This window comes from Oncorhynchus nerka, linkage group LG24, assembly GCF_034236695.1.
Source record: "Oncorhynchus nerka isolate Pitt River linkage group LG24, Oner_Uvic_2.0, whole genome shotgun sequence".
Classification (NCBI taxonomy): domain Eukaryota; kingdom Metazoa; phylum Chordata; class Actinopteri; order Salmoniformes; family Salmonidae; genus Oncorhynchus; species Oncorhynchus nerka.
The window spans coordinates 84,561,467-84,583,579 of record NC_088419.1 but is presented as its reverse complement, the minus strand read 5'-3'; the positions used below and the strand labels follow the sequence as shown (position 1 = coordinate 84,583,579).

Below are 22,113 nucleotides of genomic sequence, written 5' to 3'. Positions count from 1 at the left end.
TGGATGATGTATCTTGATTCTAAAAATCGAAACAAAAACGGTATATATTTCGTCATGTTTGAGATATGTTTGATATGAATTGATCACAAGTTGTCTGATAGATAATCAATGTAGGCTAGTGCCACACACAGCTCAATAAAACTAATATTCTGGTTATTACTCAAATAGTATAGATGGATAGGAAAAGACAACTTCATCTCCAGGAAACACACAGATCGAGAACATATTCAGTGAAATTATTTCTACCCTAATACTGTACTTTGAAGATGCTAGGTCAGTTCGCCAGCTGTATCGACTGATATGGTTTCCATGTGCTCAGTTTCACTACATTACTGCAGGCTCAATCCCTCCCATAAACGTCATTGATTGAAATTGCTACTGAGGCAGGGAGTCTCGAGCCGATCAGCCAAGCCAAGGCAGAGCGAGTGAGCGTTGCATAGCGAGGGGAAGAGGTGGTTTGCTTCGTTCAGTATTTTTTTTATGAACAAAACTACGAATCACCTCTTCTTTTAAAGATGTGGACAGAAGTCGGGAAGCTAATGCTCCTACATGTGTTACTATTGGAGCTCCACTCCACCCAAGGTAAGAATGCATTTTTCTCAATCTCATTGATTATGGGTGAGGGATATATTTTTCATTTCGAATGGGGAAGCGACGTTACAGACAGAACTGAAGAAGCCAGTGTAGAATAGGCTAGATGCGTTTCCTATTACCAATAGTCATCACAAAGGTGGATATAAGTTTACCTGCACTAAATACTATTTTATAGCACATCCTATGCTCTGCTGTTGGTTCCCTATTCCACAACATGAAACCAGTCTATGGTGACGTGAGAGCCTGGTAAATTACAATAGGCGGGAGGTAACCAACATGTGCTTGAATGACATACGGAAGAGAAGGTAACCTAGCTTTGGGACACAATACACATACTCACAAAAACCTAGGGATACGTGGAATGGAAGGGGTTGCAGTGTTGTTCCATCATTTCCTAATTGATTCAATACACTGGTGCTCACTGTACATTTTTTATTCAGTCAGCATTATAATTTGAGTTGGTTTATAAGGCTGTTGTAGCCTACGCTACATTATGTTGAACGGCAGCTGTCAACATTCACAACAACAACAAAAAACATTCTTAAGTTAAGCTACAATAAAATAAAGAAACAAATTATGGCTGTTAGTCTAACAGTTGTAGTTTTGCATTCCAATTTGAAACGATGAGATTTAAATAATTCCCATTTAAGTGCCAATTTAATTCAACTTGCTTTCCCTTTCTGTTCTCAATTGATGTTTTGCTCATCGTAGAGACTCTGTTCCCCCCCATACAGTGTTGTAGCCTAATAACAATGTACTGTATCAGGGTCAATTAACCATCACTTCGTATCCAACATTTAACCCATGTTTCAACATTGTATCAACAGAACTCTCTAAACCTTTATTGTAACAGTAGATCGATGCAACATTAATATCAAAGATTGAACACGATTTAATGTTTTATTTACGTCTTTATCTTTACGTCTTTATCTTCTTCGGTATACAGGGACTCATACGGATACGGATTGTGAAACGGGTCAGTTTCAATGCAAGAACGGAAGGTGTGTACCTACTCTCTGGAGATGTGACGATGACGACGACTGCTCTGATAACAGCGATGAAGAAAACTGTCGTAAGTAACACCACCTGTCCAACTAATACTGCTGCGCTGTACATATGATCCCCATTGCAGAGGCGCCACAGGGCTTCAATAAGCATTGTAAATACGGTCACCAGAGCAGGTGTTGGGAGTTTTTATGTGGATATGTAATGTGGATAATGTGGATATGGAGTTCACATTGCCATTGCTGAGTGCATGTGAATGTGGCTGTTGTCTTAGACACATTGTATTTAAGCTGCAATATGTAACTTTTTGGGGACCTGACCAAATGTACATAGAAATATGAGTTATAGATCTGTCATTCTCATCGAAAGGAAGTCTAATAAGCTGTAGATATGTTGTTCTATGTGTGCTATTTCTATGCTTCCTGTTCTTCAGTTTAGTTTTTGCATCTTTTACTTTCGGTTTTGTACACCAGTTTCAAACAGCTGAAAATACAATATTTTTGGTTATGGATTTTCTTTTCACAGTGGTTTGGATGATTCCCTACACAATGACTGCTTGTTTTGTCACATAAACTGAAATTAGGCAAACTTTTCTTTATTTTATCAACCAGGAAATGGTGGAGAATTTTCTGCATATTGCACCATTAACCCATCTATTGAAAAATAATGGTCTGAAATAATTATTGATACCTGGAAACTTAATTGGTACCTCAATTGATCTTGTCATTTTATAATCAGTCAGATTAGCCAATAAGCTAAATTTGCAGAGAGCCACATTCGGTCTTCATCGAAGTTTGAAGGGACACACTGAAAATGTTTATATTTTTTCGCCATCAAAATGAGCTAAAGCTATCCAGGTAGCCTAGTGGTTTGAGTGTTGGGCCAGTAACTGAAAGGTTGCTGGATTGAATCCCTTAGTTGAAAAGGTACAAATCTGTCCTTCTGCCCCCGAGCAAGGCAGTTAACCCACTGTTCCCTGGGCGCTGAAGATGTGGATGTTGATTAAGGCTGCCCCCCACACCTCTCTGATGCAGAAGACACATTTCAGTTGAAGGCAGTCAGTTGTATAACTGACTAGGTATCTCCCTTTCCCATTGTTTTTGGAATTTTCAATGCTCTCTGACTGTCTAGCTTTCATTTAGGTGATTATTAGGGAGCTGGACACAGTCAAGAAACTGTTTGCATTTTGTTATAATTTCTACACAGTTTCAATTTGGTTTTTGTAATTTAAAGTATTTTGAGTTTGTTCATCCCCCATGGGTTAAAGGTGCAATATGCAGAAATCGCTCCGCCATTTCCTGGTTGCTAAATATGTAATAGTTTGTCTAATTTCAGTTTATGTGACAAAACAAGCAGTCATTGTGTAGAGAATCATTGTACCATCTAAACCACTGTGAAATATATTTTCCATAACCAAAAATATTGTCTTTTCAGCTGTTTTAAAGATGGTGTACAAAACGGAAAGTAAAAGATACAAAAACGTAAACATAGAAATAGAACACATAGAACAACAGGTCTACGGCGTCTTGTTTTCAATGAGAATGACAGATATGTAACTCCAATTTCTATGTTCATTCTATTGTTTAATTTAAACCACCCGCGGACAGGATTGAACACCCCTGTGTTTGACACCCCTGCATTAAACATTTGTCATGCAGCTAATTGGTTGAATGGTTATATTATAGTGGTCAATTGATTAACGTCTCCCCGTGTCATAGCCAGTAGCAGCGCTGCAATGCGCACTCTTAATATTTGTGGTCCTCTGCACAGCGTGACATTTACAAGCGTGTCTAACGTTGATTGGCTACAGATGAGGATTATTGGCTATTTAGTGGAGATACTCGATGGAAAAGAGATTTGTTTTTAATGAGCTGTTCTTGTGTCACAATACTGCAACATATCTATAAACACTGCACAGTGTGACATTTACAAGCTTGTCTAACATTGTTTGGCTACATATGAGGATTATTGGCTATTTAGTGGAGATACTCGATGGAAAAGAGATTTGTTTTTAATGAGCTGTTCTCGTGTCACAATACTGCAACAGATCTATAAACATAGCTTTTGTCCTGAAGTGGGTTGATCTTGTTATTTGAAGGGCAGTGCCCTCAATTACAAATACAGGGTTGTTCCCTCTAGCCCAGGGGAGAATGACTGCCCCCTCTCATTGATGCACGGAAGTTAAAGGCAGACTGGGTTACTGCAGGCATTGTTAGCAGAAAACAAGATCCTGAGTGGCGCAGCAGCCTGGGGTTCGATCCTAGGCTGTGTCACAGCCAACTGTGACTGGGAGCCATATAAGACGGCGCACAATTGGCCCAGTGCCGTCCGTGGTAGGGGAGGGTTTGGACAGGTGAGCTTTCATTGGCTCATCGCGCTCTAACGACTCCTTGTGGCAGGGCTGGGTGCCTGCAAGCTGACTTTGGTGGTCATTCGAACAGTGTTTCCTCCGACACATTGGTGTGGCTGACTTCCAGGTTAAGTGAGCAGTCTGATAAGAAGTAGCGCGGCCAGGCGGGTCATGATTTGGAGGACGCATTACTCGACCTTCACCTTTTCTGAGCCCATTGGGGAGTTGCAGCGATGAGCCAATGTCGTAATTCGGGGATAAAATGGGGTAAAAAATAAGCTTGTGGTCATACCACCCTGAACATGCCTGATCTCATCTGATCTTGGTAGTTATGCAGGGTCCCACCTGGGAATACCAGGTGCTGTAAGCTACATTTTTATTTATTTGTTTCTTAAATAAATTGCAAATACTGTGTTGGACATGTTCCCTCTAGCCCAGGGGAGAATGACTGCCCCCTCTGTATGCACGCTTCGAGGCAAACAACACTGAAGCATGCATGAGACTACCTACTGTTCAAGATGACTGTGTGATCGCGCTCGCCGTAGCCGATGTGAGTAAGATCTTTAAACAGGGCAACATTCACAAGTCCGTGGGCCAGATGGATTACCAGGACGTATACTCCGAGCATGCGCTGACCAACTTGCAAGTGTCTTCACTGACATTTTCAACCTGTTCCTGACAGAGTCTGTAATACCTACATGTTTTAAGCAGACCACCATTGTCCCTGTGTCCAAGAACAAGGTAACCTGCCTAAATGACTACCTGCTCATAGCGCTCATGTCTGTAGCCGTGAAGTGCTTTGAATGACTGGTTATGGCTCACATCAACACCATCATCCCAGAAGCCCTAGACCCACTCCAATTTGCATACCGCTCCAACAGATCCACAGATGGCTCTATCTCAATTGCACTCCACACTGTCCTTTCCCACCTGGACAAAATGATCACCTACGTGAGAATGCTGTTCATTGACTACATCTCAGTGTTCAACACCATAGTGCCCTCAAAGCTCATCACTAAGCTAAGGACCTTGGGACTTAACACCTCCCTCTGCAATTGGATCCTGAACTTCCTAACGGGCCGCCCCCAGGTGCTAAGGGTAAGCAACAACACATCTGCCACGCTGATCCTCAACACGGGGGCCCCTCAGGGGTGCGAGCTTAGTCCCCTCCTGTATTCTCTGTTTTTCCATGACTGTGTGGCCTAGCACGACTCCAACACCATCATTAAGTTTGTCGATCACTGACAATGATGAGACAGCTTATAGGGAGGTGGTCAAAGACCTGGCAGTGTGGTGTCAGGGCAACAACCTCTCCCTCAACGTGATCAAGACAAAGGAGATGATCATGAACTACAAGAAGAGGAGGGCCGAGCACGCCTCCATTCTCGACAGGGCTGTAGTGGAACAGAGCTTTAAGTTCCTTGGTGTCTACATCACCAACAATCACACCAAAACAGTTGTAAAGAGGGAACGATAATGCCTATTCCCCCTCAGGAGACTGAAAAGATTTGGCATGAGTTCTCAGATCCTCAGATCCTACAGCTGCACCATCAAGAGCATCCTGACAGGTTGCATCACTGCCTGGTATGGCAACTGCTCGGCCTCCGACCACAAGGTGCTACAGAGGGTAGTGCGTACAGCAAAGCACATCACTGGGGCCAAGCTGGGGCCAACCTGGGGCTAAGCTTCCTGCCATCCAGGATCTCTATACCAGGCACACCTGTTAATTGAAATGCTTTCCAGGTGACTAACTCATGAAGCTGGTTGAGAGAATGCCAAGAGTGTGCAAAGCTGTTATCAAGGCAAAGGGTGGCTACTTTGAAGAATCTAAAATCTATTTTGATTTGTTTAACACTTTTTTTGGTTACTACATGATTCCATATGTGTTACTTCATAGTTTTGATGTCTTCACTATTATTCTACAATGTAGAAATAGTAACAAATAAAGTAAAACCCTTGAATTAGTAGGTGTGTTCAAACTTTTGACTGGTACTGTACATATTACCTCAATTACCTCGACTAACCTGTACCCCCGCACATTGACTCAGCACCGGTACCCCCTTTATATGACCTTGACTAACCTGTACCCCCGCACATTGACTCGGCACCGGTACCCCCTTTATATGACCTTGACTAACCTGTACCCCCGCACATTGACTCGGCACCGGTACCCCCTTTATATGACCTTGTTTTTGCTATTTTTTTGTTGCTCTTTCATTGTTTTATTTTGGTAAATATTTTCTCTTATTTACTCTTATTTTTCTTAACTGCATTGTTGGGCTTGTAAGTAGACATTCCACGGTACCTGTTGTATTTGGCACATGTGACAAATAAAATGTGATTTTATTTGATTTGAAGCACGGAAGTTGAAGGCCGACCGGGGTACTGCAGGCATTGTTAGCAGAAAACAGGTTCCCTCATTATAGTGAATAGAAAGATGGCAATCTTTGTGTAAATAAATAAAACGTTTAGAAGACAATCATGGTACCAATAAGTGCTTCTAATACACCAGATGTATGTTCTTGAACCGATTATTTAAAAATCACACATAGAAGAAGTTCTAAGGATCATTTAGTTGCTAATGGCAGCCTGCAGTACCCGGGGCCGGCCTTCAATTTGAGTGACTCAATAAGAGGGGGCAGCACTGAGCTAAATCAAATCACATTTCATTGGTCACATACACATGGTTAGCAGATGTTAATGCAAGTGTAGTGAAATGCTTGTGCTTCTAGTTCTGAGCGTGCAGTAATATCTAACAAGTAATATAACAATTTCACAACAACTACCTTATACACACAAGTGTAAAGGAGTGAATAAGAATATGTACATATAAATATATGGATGAGCGATGGCCGAGCAACATAGGTAAGATGCAGTAGATGGTGTAGAATACAGTACATACATATGAGATGAGTAATGTAGGGTATGTAAACATTATATAAAGTGGCATTGTTTATAAGTGACTAGTGATACGTTTGTTACATCCAATTCTTAATTATTAAAGTGGCTAGAGATTTGAGTCAGTATGTTGGCAGCAGCCCCTCAATGTTAGTGATGGCTATTTAACAGTCTGATGGCCTTGAGATAGAAGCTGTTTTTCAGTCTCCCGGGTCCCAGCTTTGATGCACTTCTACTGACTTCGCCTTCTAGCGGCGTGAACAGGCAGTGGCTCGGTGGTTGTTGTCCTTGATGATCTTTTTGGCCTTCCTGTGACATTGGGTGCTGTAGGTGTCCTGGAGGGCAGGTAGTTTGCACCCGGTGATGCGTTGTGCAGACCTCACTACCCTCTGGTGAGCCTTACGGTTATGGGTGGAGCAGCTGCCATACCAGACGGTGATACAGCCCGACAGGATGCTCTCGATTGTGCATCTGTAAAAGTTTGTGAGTGTTTTTGGTGACAAGCAGAATTTCTTCAGCTTCCTGAGGTGCTGCTGCACCTTCTTCACCACGCTGAGGAACTTAAAACTTTCCACCTTCTCGACTACTGTCCCGTTGATGTGGATAGGGGGGTGCTCCCTCTACTGTTTCCTGAAGTCCACGATCATCTCCTTTATTTTGTTGACGTTGAGTGTGATGTTATTTTCCTGACACCACACTCCGAGGGCCCTCACCTCCTCCCTGTAGGCCGTCTCGTTGTTGTTGGTAATCAAGCCTACCACTGTAGTGTCGTCTGCAAACTTGATGATTGAGTTGGAGGCGTGCATGGCCACGCAGTCATGGGTGAACAGGGAGTACAGGAGAGGGCTGAGAACGCACCCTTGTAGGGCCCCAGTGTTGAGGATCAGCGGGATAGAGATGTTGTTTCCTACACTCATCACCTGGGGGTGACCCGTCAGAAAGCCCAGGATCCAGTTGCACAGGGCGGGTTCGAGACCCGGGGTCTCGAGCTTAATGACGAGTTTGGAGGACACTATGGTGTTAAATGCTGAGCTGTACTCGATGAACAGCATTCTCACATAGGTATTCCTCTTGTCCAGATGGGATAGGGCAGTGTGCAGTGTGATTGTGATTGCGTCGTCTGTGGACCTATTGAGGCATTAGTCGGGGCGATAGTCAGTTACCTTATCTTTCTTGGGAACAGGAATAATGGTGGCCCTCTTGAAGCATGTGGGAACAGCAGACTGGAATAGGGATTGATTGAATATGTCCGTAAACACACCAGCCAGCTGGTCTGCGCATGCTCTGAGGACACGGCTAGGGATGCCATCTGGGCCGGCACTCCTGCGAGGGTTAACATGTTTAATGTTTTACTCACATTGGCCGCAGTGAAGGAGAGCCCGCAGGTTTTGGTAGCGGGCCGTGTCAGAGGCCCTGTATTGTCCTCAACACGAGCAAAGAATTTGTTTAATTTGTCTGGGAGCAAGACGTCGATGTCTGCGACGGGGCTGGTTTTCTTTCTGACTGTAGACCCTGCCATGTACGACTCGTGTCTGAGCCATTGAATTGTGACTCTACTTTCTCTATACTGGCGCTTAGCTTGTTTCATTGCCTTGCGAAGGGAATAGCTACACTGTTTTTATTTGGTCATGTTTCCGGTCGCCTTGCCATGATTAAAAGCAGTGGTTCGTGCTTTCAGTTTTGTGCAGAATGCTGCCATCAATCCACGGTTTCTGGTTGGGGAAAGTTTTAATAGTCACCGTGGGTACAACAGCACTGATACACTTGCTAGTAACCTCGCTCACCGAATCAGTGTATACATCAATGTTGTTGTCCGATAATATCCGGAACATATCCCAGTCCACGTGATCGAAGCAATCTTGAAGCGTGGAATCCAGCATCCCTGTTATTGCTAGCCTGCAAAGTCATTTCCTGGAGTAGCTCAAACTGCGCATCTTCTGTCTCCATGAGACGCCATCTTAACAAACTACATTTGGCTTCAATGCGCTATTTAGTGTTCACTTAGGAATGAATGGTGTCATGTGATTGATGGCTTTGTCCTTTCATAGATACAGTTATTGCTCTAACCACACACTGTTCAATGACAGGGATGCTGGTCCCCAGAAAGCTTAGACAATATCAAACATTATCTCGCCTCTCCTTGTCCAAGTGTCAACCCACCAGCCAGACTGGGATGAGACTTTTTCTCTGTCTCAAGTCATCCCTCTAAAACACTCTCTTCTATTGCACTCATCTCTCTCCATCTCTCCCGTCCCTTCTTCTCCTCTCATCAGAGGCATGTTTCCCCTAGCCAATGAGAGCTGGGTGGCATTTCATGGTGCTGGCTCCCAGGTCTCCTGTGCCATGCCTGGTTCTTTAAAATGCCAGGATCTTAGAAGGTATGCATGGTAGTCAACCTGGAAGAGAGGAAAGGAGAGCGCCATACCAGGCCAAGGAGGCTGTGCCCACTTGTTTAACCCCCAGAGAGGGCATCAGCTGACCTTTTGGAGATAAATCCAACGGCACGACTGGTTGCCAAAGGGATGACCACTGGCGGCTCACCAAGCTCTCCAGCAGATGCCAGTACTGCTTCCAGTGGCTCCCCAAGCCCCACATCACCAGCTAAAACCACAACAAAGGAGAGGGGGACAGGGGAGAGAGGAGGAGATGGCAGAATGAAGGAAAGGGGGACAGGGGAGAGAGGAGGAGATGGGAGAATGAAGGAAAGGGGGACAGGGGAGAGAGGAGGAGATGGGAGAATGAAGGAGAGGGGGACAGGGAGAGAGGAGGAGATGGGAGAATGAAGGAGATGGGGACAGGGGAGAGAGGAGGAGATGGGAGAATGAAGGAAAGGGGGACAGGGGAGAGAGGAGGAGATGGGAGAATGAAGGAAAGGGGGACAGGGGAGAGAGGAGGAGATGGGAGAATGAAGGAGAGGGGGACAGGGGAGAGAGGAGGAGATGGGAGAATGAAGGAGATGGGGACAGGGGAGAGAGGAGGAGATGGGAGAATGAAGGAGAGGGGGACAGGGGAGAGAGGAGGAGATGGGAGAATGAAGGAGAGGGGGACAGGGGAGAGAGGAGGAGATGGGAGAATGAAGGAGATGGGGACAGGGGAGAGAGGAGGAGATGGGAGAATGAAGGAGAGGGGGACAGGGGAGAGAGGAGGAGATGGGAGAATGAAGGAGACGGGGACAGAACAGAGGAGATGAGATGGGAGAATGAAGGAGAGGGGGACAGGGGAGAGAGGAGGAGATGGGAGAATGAAGGAGAGGAGATGGGGGACAGAATGGGAGAATGGGAGAGGGGGACAGGGGAGAGAGGAGGAGATGGGAGAATGAAGGAGAGGGGGACAGGGGAGAGAGGAGGAGATGGGAGAATGAAGGAGAGGGGACAGGGGAGAGAGGAGGAGATGGGAGAATGAAGGAGAGGGGGACAGGGGAGAGAGGAGGAGATGGGAGAATGAAGGAGAGGGGACAGGGGAGAGAGGAGGAGATGGGAGAATGAAGGAGAGGGGGACAGGGGAGAGAGGAGGAGATGGGAGAATGAAGGAGAGGACAACAGAACAGCGGAGAGGAGATGGGAGAAGAACAGACTAACAGAGAGGAAATCAAAGAAAAAACAAGGGCAAGTGAAGACTGGAGGAGAGGTGAGGGTAGAAGAGAGGGAAGAGAAGAGTCATATAAGTCACATTAGTAAACAAACCAAGATTTGCCAGAAGAGCACTGGCCCCCGACATTTTGTCTCGCCCCATAACAAAGTGTGCTCTACAATCAGCACACCACCTCTAGGCTCCCTGCCTTGCCGACCCCATCTCCTCTCACACCTCTAGCCTGGTCACAACACTGCCAAGAAGCTCATTTAGCCCGGCAGTAAACTGGCCCGGCAGCCCTTTCTCAGGCAGCACACCAGTCTCCCTCTCTCCTGTGTCACTTCCAATATGACCGGTGTCTGTCTCTCTCTCTCTCTGTATCAGTGCCGGGCCCCTTTCCCTCTCCACAGGGATTACACACAAGCGTCCTCCAGCCGTCTGCATTAGAATAAATCCTACTAGATTTGGTGTATTTTCTGTCTCTCCTCCTCCCTCTCCTCCCTCCTGCCCTGCGGCTCTGTCTCTCCTCCTCCCTCTCCTCCCTCCTCCCCTGCGGCTCTGTCTCTCCTCCTCCCTCTCCTCCCTTCTCCCCTGCGGCTCTGTCTCTCCTCCTCCCTCTCCTCCCTCCTCCCCTGCGGCTCTGTGTCTCTCCTCCTCCCTCTCCTCCCTCCTCCCCTGCGGCTCTGTCTCTCCTCCTCCCTCTCCTCCCTCCTCCCCTGCGGCTCTGTGTCTCTCCTCCTCCCTCTCCTCCCCTCCTCCTCCTCCTCCCTCTCCTCCCTCCCTCTCCTCCTCCCTCCCCTCCTCCCCTCCTGTCTCTCCTCCCCCTCTCTCCTCCCTCCCTCCTCCCCCTGCGGCTCTGTCTCTCCTCCCCCTCTCCTCCCTCCCTCTCCTCCCTCCTCCCCCTCCCCTGCGGCTCTGTGTCCTCCTCCCTCTCCTCCCTCTCCCTCCTCCCTCCTGTCTCTCCTCCCTCCTCCCTCCTCCCTCCCTCCTCCCCCCTGCGGCTCTGTCTCTCCTCCTCCCTCTCCTCCCTCTCCTCCCTCCTCCCCTGCGGCTCTGTCTCTCCTCCCTCCTCTCCCCCCTCTCCTCCCTCTCCTCCCTCCTCCCCTGCGGCTCTGTGTCTCTCCTCCTCCCTCTCCTCCCTCCTCCCCTGCGGCTCTGTGTCTCCTCCTCCCCCCTCGCCTCCCTCTCCTCCCTCTCCTCCCCTGCGACTCTGTCTCCTCCCCCCAGCGTCGTTCACACCAGCCTCAGAGGGGATTCTGTATGGGGTTAGATTTGTTTCTTTATTCTGTAAGTGTGTCTACCATGATCTGTGCGTATATTCAACATGATCTGTGCGTATATTCAACATGATCTGTGCGTATATTCAACATGATCTGTGCGTATATTCAACATGATCTGTGCGTATATTCAACATGATCTGTGCGTATATTCAACATGATCTGTGCCTATATTCAACATGATCTGTGCGTATATTCAACATGATCTGTGATCTGTGCGTATATTCAACATGATCTGTGCCTATATTCAACATGATCTGTGCCTATATTCAACATGATCTGTGCGTATATTCAACATGATCTGTGCATATATTCAACATGATCTGTGCATATATTCAACATGATCTGTGCGTATATTCAACATGATCTGTGCATATATTCAACATGATCTGTGCGATTATTCAACATGATTTGCAAATAAAACTAGTGATCTGTGAATATATACAAATATTTTGTAAATAAAACCACAATCCGTAAATATGTACAAATATTTCACAAATAAACCATAATCTGTGAATATGTCAAAATATTTCACAAATATTCACCATAAGTCACACATAAATCCATGAACTGTAAATTTATTCAACATAGCTCACAAATAAAACTACCATTTGAACAAATGTAGAATGATTTGTGAGCAAATGTTCAGAAATCCCTAACATTTACAACTGTGGAATGTGCATTTGACCATTCAAAAAGTGCTTGTGGGTGTGTATTTTAGACAGATGTTCCACCTGTCGTTGTATTACAAACCACAATTATTTGGCTTCAGATGGGAATCTCCATTCATTAGGATAAACTTTGTGTCACATGATGCCCAGAGTGATCAAAGGCACTCTCATTCTACCATTTCTTGGGAGAACACTATCTAGCTAGAATATTTCTAAACAACAACTTCATGAGATATGAGTATAACGCTGAGTATAACATAAGTATAACATGAGTATACCATGAGTATAACGGTTATTTATTCAATCAATCAATCACATTTATTTATAAAGCCCATTTTACATCAGCAGATGGCACAAAGTGCTTGTACAGAAACCCAGCCTAAAACCCCAAACAGTTTGTAATGTATATGATGTTAAAATGTTCAACAAATGACTTTCATATGAATGTTAAATTTGCTCATTGGGGCATGTAACGCTGAGCGTGTGTTTTTGACATCAGCCCACTAGCCAGGCTAATTAGAAAACGTTGAACACTACCGATAGCAAGCAATCTCGTCAGCTGTTTAGGCGAGCAACCAAAGTTAAATTAACTAGTTAATTCAGTAATGTGTCAATTATGAAGAACCGCTCAGTTTTAAAATCCTGAATTGGCGATCTGGCTAGCCAGCTAATGAGAAATGTTGCATATCATATTTTTCAGTATATCATTTGTTTGCAGGACATAGCACTCTTTCCTGACTGGTGCGGAGGTAAGAACGTGGAACATTATCAGATTAAAAACTTCAGCTAGCTGTTTTGTATTCCATGTAGGCCTGGTTTTCTAACCATGCAGCAGCTTGTTAGCCACTCCCAATGTGCCTGTGCTTTGCCTCTTGAGTCTTCTAACTACGATCAGGTGGCGTGCAGCTGCACTCCGAACTGATGGTTACTTGTGTGCTGTCAGCTGTGGGCGGGATTGAAATTAATCCAACCTTCATTTATGTTGTGACATACTGAAGTGAAAAACTCTGTTTTGGATGAGACTGACTTTATGACCAAAATGATACTATTTACACATTGTAGTCAGTTTTGACAGTAGAATACATGTTTCTGACTCATATCGACGCCACATAGGCTGTTTTCTAAATGAGAAGTTGGTTTTTAGGTGAAGTTGCTCTTTAACATTATATTTCCTCCTCAACCACAGGTCTCCCCAACAAGGAAAATAAGAAAACGGTACCATTTCAGTTCCACATGATGATGATCTGACTGACGTCAGCTAATAATACCTAGTTTTCCTCTTCACTACTCTCTCCCTCCTTTTTATTTATGTGACCCATGACCTTTTCCCCGTCCAAGCAGGTACAGTATTCCAGTGTACATCTGGCTCCACCAGACCCACCCTGGTTTCCCCCAATGTTGCACTAATGAAATTCCACAAAATACACAACATGTCCAGAAGCAGATTGGCCATTTTTTTTGTTGCATATTATGCAACCAGGTTGTTGTGTGGAAGCCTTTAACCTATAGAGTATTTACTTCACACAAAGTCGCCATCAATTCAAAGCACACACATAATTGCCACGGCCGGACTGCACACAGACTTGAATGCAGTTTAATTTTTAGTTCTGATGAGAACTCTACATCCCGGTCCGACACAAACCTGGTGAGCTAAAGAACGAGCCCAGGCCTGGTCCGACATAACAGAAATGAAATGAGCCCGAAAAAAGACTGATTTCTAGAAAACATAAAGTGGTGTTGAGAACAACGTGTTGGAGGCTGGCAGCAGCGAAGAGACAAGGAAACAGCCATTGGGCCATAGAAAAAGAGCAGAGAGAGAGGAAAACTCACCGTAGTTATGATCAACTGAATGATGAAAATATTGGAATAAAGTAGGCTAATTGAATTGAAGGCTTGTATCAAATTGTTGCTTTACAGAAAGTGGTCATCTAGATTATAGTTGCAGCACCGTTTTGATTGGGACAGCGCTCTCGCGGTGCTTTGAGAAGAACTTGGGGGACTTGTCTCGATAAATCAAATCAATGTTTTCACTGAATATCCATTTGGATATTTGTTAACAATTAAGCTGATCAGAACATTTTGCTAGCATGTTATACAAGTGGACTTCGCTCTTCACTCGTGCAGTAGCTTGTCCTACTCCTGATCAAAAGCTGTGACTTGTCTGATAATCAATGTGATTTTGTTTCAATGAATGCCTGTATATTTGGTTCATTGATCTCTGGCTGGACAAGTGGAAGTGATAGCTCATCTATCACGGATCAGGAATATTTAGCAGTAATGTAGCCTAAATCAACTGTATTATTTATCTATTGACTCACATAGTAGCCTTATATAGAGCCTAGGCTTTTTTCCTATATTCCCAATCCCACTGAAACCCAAGATCCTGTCTCCTGTCTCAAAGTTATTCTGTCAGTTTCACTTGATGTGATATCTTTACATAGTGGCGCAGCCAAGGCGGCAATGTGGCGCAGCGACCATCTTATTTTGGGAGAACCCCGAGTGACCCTTTCATGGTTTTAAACACTTCTGATTTTTCCGGTATTTCCCAGTACTCTCGAGATAAATATGAATTATTCCCGGTATTGAAACTTGGTAGATTTTTGGGAAAATATTCATCCCTAGAGGCCCGTGGGCAGGTGCTCCTTGACTACCTCACCAACTGGAAGAGCGTAAATCGACGACAGTGCTAGAACATGATTTTGATTTGTTATTTGTTTTGATAGGGCTTGGTGAATGCTTAAAATGTATTTTGTATTATTAGAAGAAGACAAAAGTTGTGTGTGTTGCTCCTAAGTGTTACCAGGGTAACTGTATTACCAGAAGTGCACACAAGGGTCGCAATTTTTTTGACACACAACAATTTGGGCAAAAGGGATCTTGATTGAAGAGCTCTGCTGTAACCAAGAAGATTGATCTTGACATCTAACCACTTAGCTAGCAAGTCAGCAAACCACATGCATAGCTGGAGTCCTGAGCTTAGATTTCTTATAGTTATACTTAACTTATAAATAGTGTAGCAGGCTCAAGGGTGTGGAGTTTCCATGTCACCAAGTTCAATAACAAATCAGGCACCAGAAAATAGAATGCAAATGGGGAGTTTATTAGGGATTTTGATACACTGGGAAAGAAGGGATAATTCACCAATCACCTCACAGTCCATCTGCCGGTCTCTTTGTCCGGTCCGTTTTCCAGGGGTAAGCCTCACACTCGGGTCCTCAGCCAGTCCTGTACACAAGGAAGGTAGTCCGACAGTCCAGGTAACAACGGGTGATCTCACATATATTGCTCTCTCTTCTTCCACTCTTCATCACGTACTTGGCTCTCTCCTACTCTGCCCCTTTGTGCAGGCTGCTTCCTCTTTTATCCCCAAGTACTCCCTGGCTTAACGTTGGGGCAGGAAGTCCATATAAGGCTCGGGGGTGGAGCCAGCGGCCTGCCAGATATCCCCCCTCAATTACCACTCCCCTTACCTCTCCCTGCTGTCTGCCACAATAGTTATAAGTAGTGGCATAGCATGCCCCCGCGAGGTGGGGGTTCCCCCAACTTTTTATCAGTATTGAAAATCATACCGTCTGTATTTCAGAATACCCCAGTATAAATGGTATATCATCCAAGCCTAGTGAGCATGTATGGGTTGAATGGCATTGAAGAGGAATAGTACTGTAGCACCATCATGATCGAACCACTTTCCCAGTTTGCTAGAAATGCGTCTACCTTTTGATTGTCAGGTGTTGGCCAACCTCTCACTGTTCGTCACAGAAATGAGGTCTGCGTTTCAATATGAAACGTCCCTCTACGCCATGTATCCAATCAGAGCTCAGACGCTACCTATTGCAGCACACTTCAGTGAGCAGGCGGAGTCTTCAGACCCAGGCAGGTAAATTGAGAAGGTCTTTCCTTGTTATAATAGACATACACGGAGTGTATAAAACACGAGGAACTAATATTGAGTTGCACCCTGTTTTCCCATTAGAACAGCCTCAATTTGTCAGTGCATGGACTCTACAAGGTGTGGAAAGTGTTCCACAGGGATGCTGGATCATCATGTTGACTTCCCACTGTCGTGTCAAGTTTTCTAGATGTCGTTTGTATGGTGGACCATTCTTGATAGACATGGGAAACTGTTGAGTGTGAAAAAAACAGCAGCGTTTCTTGACACACTCAAACCGGTGGGCTTGGCACCTACTACCATACCCTGTTCAAAGGCATTTCAATCTTTTTTCTTCCCCATTGTCCCTCTGAATGGCACACACACACAATGTCTCAATTGTCTCAAGGCTTAAAAATCCTTCTTTAACCTGTCTCCTCCCTTTCATACAGTGGGGCAAAAAGGTATTTAGTCAGCCACCAATTGTGCAAGTTCTCCCACTTAAAAAGATGAGAGAGGCCCGTAATTTTCATCATAGGTACACTTCAACTATGACAGACAAAATGAGAAAAAAAATTCAAGAAAATCACATTGTAGGATTTTTAATGAATTTATTTGCAAATTATGGTGGAAAATAAGTATTTGGTCAATAACAAAAGTTTATCTCAATACTTTGTTATATACCCTTTGTTGGCAATGACAGAGGTCAAATGTTTTCTGTAAATCTTCACAAGGTTTTCACACACTGTTGCTGGTATTTTGGCCCATTCCTCCATGCAGATCTCCTCTAGAGCAGTGATGTTTTGGGGCTGTTGCTGGGCAACACACACTTTCAACTCCCTCCAAAGATTTTGTATGGGGTTGAGATCTGGAGACTGGCTAGGCCACTCCAGGACCTTGAAATGCTTCTTACGAAGCCACTCCTTCATTGCCCGGGCGGTGTGTTTGGGATCATTGTCATGCTGAAAGACCCAGCCACGTTTCATCTTCAATGCCCTTGCTGATGGTAGGCTTTGTTACTTTGGTCCCAGCTCTCTGTAGGTCATTCACTAGGTCCCCCAGTGTGGTTCTGGGATTTTTGCTTACCGTTCTTGTGATCATTTTGACCCCACGGGGTGAGATCTTGCGTGGAGCCCCAGTTCGAGGGAGATTATCAGTGGTCTTGTATGTCTTCCATTTCCTAATAATTGCTCCCACAGTTGATTTCTTCAAACCAAGCTGCTTACCTATTGCAGATTCAGTCTTCCCAGCCTGGTGCAGGTCTACAATTTTGTTTCTGGTGTCCTTTGACAGCTCTTTGGTCTTGGCCATAGTGGAGTTTCATGTGTGACTGTTTGAGGTTGTGGACAGGTGTCTTTTATACTGATAACAAGTTCAAACAGGTGCCATTAATACAGGTAACGAGTAGAGGACAGAGGAGCCTCTTAAAGAAGAAGTTACAGGTCTGTGTGAGAGCCAGAAATCTTGCTTGTTTGTAGGTGACCAAATACTTATTTTCCACCATAATTTGCAAATAAATTCATAAAAAATCCTACAATGTGATTTTCTGGATTTTTTTTCCTCATTTTGTCTGTCATAGTTGAAGTGTACCTATAATGAAAATTACAGGCCTCTCTCATCTTTTTAAGTGGGAGAACTTGCACAATTGGTGGCTGACTAAATACTTTTTTGCCCCACTGTATACAGAGATTGAAGTGGATTTAACAAGTGACATCAATAAGGGATCACTCCAATTGTCTCAAGGCCTAATGTTTTTGTACACTGAGTGTGCAAAACATTAGGAACACCTGCTCTTTCCATGTCAGACTGACCAGGTGTTCCTAATGTTTTGCACACTCAGTGTACAAAAACATTAGGCCTTGAGACAATTGGAGTCAGGGATTGTGTCAAAGAGTGTATGGTTTATATTTCGACCACGTTATTCAGCTCAATCACAAACACATACAAGGCAACACATGAAGTGGCGCTGTAATTGGGCTGCTGGGCTGCGTCAGCATGGAAAACCAATACAAAACCTCTATCACGTTTAAGGTAAGACCCAGATGGAGACTGTGTCGAAGTAACAATGTTTATTACAACAACAGGGGCAAAGGTACAGGACGGCAGGCAGGCTCAGGGTCAGTTCAGGCAGAGGTCGTTAATCCAGAGTAGTGGGGCAAAGGTACAGGACGACAGGCAGGCTCAGGGCAGGCAGAACGGCCAGAACCAGGAAACTAGAAAACAGGAGCAAGGAACAGGTGGGAGCAGGGAAACAAAATGCTGGTAGGTTCTACGAACAAAACAAACTGGCAACAGACAAACAGAGAACACAGGTATAAATACACAGGGATAATGGGGAAAATGGACGACAGCTGGAGGGTGTTACACAGAACAAGATATTTGAAATGCCCTGTTACTAACCAATATTATCAAGTTTATAAGGGCAATTCCACAGTAACGCAATTATGCCCGAGACTCAGTTTTTCACTTTAAAATGTAAGCCAAACAAATAACATTGATTTTAAAGTTTACCAAACCATACAACTCTATGCACACAAAATTTGTTTAACAATTTCCACAAAAAAATATTACTGGAAGGACTATTCAAATGCAAACTTAGTTAACCGAATCACGGGAAAATCTCCCTCTTGTTTTTATGCAACTCGGAATTAAGATTCAAAGATGTCTGCAGAAAGAATGGGCTGTCAGGTATGACATGACACCTTGAGTTTGAAACCATATATTTTGGTTATTGAACTACAGTAAGGGAAGTGGATTTACATCCGGTAACAGAATTACGGTAACAGAATTACATCATGGGTTGCATAATTATGGATATGAATGTCATTCTTCATATGTTTCACAAGTTTGGACATCGCAGCACAGTAGAGCACAGCAGAGTACAATGCAGTAGAGCACAGCAGAGCACAGCAGAGTACAATGCAGTAGAGCACAGCAGAGTAAAATGCAGTAGAGCACAATGCAGTAGAGCAAAGCAGAGTACAATGAGGTAGAGCACAGCAGAGTACAATGCAGTAGAGCACAGCAGAGTACAATGCAGTAGAGCACAGCAGAGTAAAATGCAGTAGAGCACAATGCAGTAGAGCAAAGCAGAGTACAATGAGGTAGAGCACAGCAGAGTACAATGCAGTAGAGCACAGCAGAGTACAATGCAGTAGAGCACAGCAGAGTACAATGCAGTAGAGCACAGCAGAGTACAATGCAGTAGAGCACAGCAGAGTACAATGCAGTAGAGCACAGCAGAGTACAATGAGGTAGAGCACAGCAGAGTACAATGAGGTAGAGCACAGCAGAGTACAATGCAGTAGAGCACAACAGAGTACAATGCAGTAGAGCACAATGCAGTAGAGCAAAGCAGAGTACAATGAGGTAGAGCACAGCAGAGTACAATGCAGTAGAGCACAGCAGAGTACAATGCAGTAGAGCACAATGCAGTAGAGCAAAGCAGAGTACAATGAGGTAGAGCACAGCAGAGTACAATGCAGTAGAGCACAGCAGAGTACAATGAGGTAGAGCACAGTAGGGCACAGTAGAGTACAATGCAGTAGAGCACAGTAGAGTAAAGTTCAGTAAATTAGAGTTTAGTTCAGTACATTAGATTACTTTTGACATTTGAAAACAGCTAATAAACTTTGATTTCGGTAGTGAACTTTCCCTTTAAAAAGCAGGGAATGTTAAGGAATGCACTTCTAAAGATACGGTATAGAAATCGGAGGACACTCACCTATTTCTCTAGGAAGTGGTGCAGGGGACATTGAAGAGTATGTGACTCCTGGGGTAGACCTGCTTAGTTGAGGCCAGCTAAGAGGGAGACACACAGAACAACACAAACCTAAAGCCTGAAAACTGAAAGTGGTACAATATTACAATTCATCTTGACATTGTCCTTTGACTGTGCCGATCTTCAGAAATGAATGATGTACAGTGCAGTGTGTATATGTCTATTCTAATAATATAGAGCTGCCTGGGTCTGAAGACTCCATGTGCACTGGAGTGTGCTTCAGAAGAGTCTGAGTGCTGATTGGATGCGTGGCGAAGAGTGCTATTTCCTTTTGAAATGCAGACCTAATTTCTGTTGACGAGCAGACTCAAAGATTGGCCAACACTTGACAATCAAAAGGTAGACGCATTTCTAGCAAACTGGGAAAGTAGATCGATCATGATGGTGCTACAGTACTATTCCTCTTCAATGCCACTCAACCCATACATGCTCACATACAAAGTACACCCTTGAAAATATACGCACGCACGCACGCACGCACGCACGCACGCACGCACGCACGCACACACACACACGCACACACACGCACACACACTCACGCACACACACACACACACACACACACACACACACACACACACACACACACACACTCTTTATTTTCTAACCACTACTCTATAACTTTCGTCTTCTTCTAACAATAAAAAATACATGAACAAAACATCCACCAAGCAAATATCAAAACAAATATCAAACCAGGTTACGTTGTAGCACTGTGGTCGACTAACGCTCTTCCAGCTGGTGAGGCAGTCGAGGAGCACCCACACAGGGGCACCTGGGGTTGATCACCAAGGAGACAGAGGGACACACATTGCACTGCGGCCGGCTCTGGGGTGGGCCTAGGGCCGGCTCTGGGGGTGGGCCTAGGGCCGGCTCTGGGGGTGGGCCTGGGGGAGCCAAGGTATTGTAAGTGCTAACTGCTTGGATGGCAAATTATTTTAATGGATCACTTCAATAAGAGGGAGTAGTGAACATTTTCTCAAAGTGGCAAGTTAGCTTAATAAACAAACTAAGTATAAATAGCCGACGTCAGTCAGATCACCAATATGTGGAACTTTGAATAGTATCAACTTATTATCAATTTATTATTATTAATAGTATCAATTTATTTTCCTTGTTGGCGAAACCTGTGGTTGAGGAGGAAATATAATGTTAAAGAGCAACTTCACCTAAAAACCAACTTCTCATTCAGAAAACAGCCTATGTGGCGTCGATATGAGTCAGAAACATGTATTCTACTGTCAAAACTGACTACAATGTGTAAATAGTATCATTTTGGTCATAAAGTCAGTCTCATCCAAAACAGAGTTTCCACTTCAGTATGTCACAACATAAATGAAGGTTGGATTAATTTCAATCCTGCCCAAAGCTGACAGCACACAAGTAATCATCAGTTCGGAGTGCAGCTGCACGCCACCTGATCGTAATACCCGTGGTAAATGTGGTTGCACTTTGGATATCCCTGTGGGGCTCATTAGGGACCATAGGTCAATTACGCAATGTACATGGGACAATGTTAAAATTCCAATAGCTACAAATTTCAATGACTTAAAAACCTAAAACCAACTATAAATTGTAGAAAATCATATGCAAATATCTAAAGCATTTAATGAGAAAGCTAAAAGGTGTGCAACATGAAAATAATGTCTCATTTACATTGTATAATTAATTTATTGACAGTCCCTAACTAGCCCCGGAGACATGCCATCCTAAGTCAAACCAACTTTGCCACATTTGCACACCAGCCAGCTGAAGCAAATTGGCAAAAGATTTTGGCTATCTCTTCCTGACTGCGAACAAACACACGAGACACACACATCAAACCCCGAAACCAACTCACGTTTGAATCCAGTCATGGCTGCTAGCATTTATTATTGAACCAGATCCTAAACAAGGCTCAGCCGTTCTAATCGTTTAAATCAGGTTCAGACGCCCTTTAAGATTCTGCATCATTGAAGGTAGACACAGGGCACTCTGTAAAACCATGGCTTGCTTAACACGAGAACCCTTTTTTTAGCAAACCTTTCTAGTTCACATTGCTGGTGACTTTAGGTGACATGACTCATGACCACTACAAAAGTAGTGCCACCAACAACACA

At 44.3% G+C, this 22,113-nt stretch overlaps 1 protein-coding gene across 2 annotated transcripts in view; it reads left to right on the top strand.

The window, feature by feature from the left end:
* The first annotated feature begins 393 nt into the window (after positions 1-393).
* Positions 394-22,113, top strand: part of LOC115123456 (low-density lipoprotein receptor-related protein 8-like) — a 421,425-nt gene continuing 399,705 nt past the window's right edge. For both annotated transcript variants that reach the window (XM_065009221.1, XM_065009220.1), the window contains exons 1-2: positions 394-582; positions 1,541-1,666. In XM_065009221.1, coding sequence (XP_064865293.1) covers positions 516-582; positions 1,541-1,666 — 193 coding nt within the window. In that variant the 5' untranslated portion in view covers positions 394-515. The remainder of the gene's footprint in view (positions 583-1,540; positions 1,667-22,113) is intronic.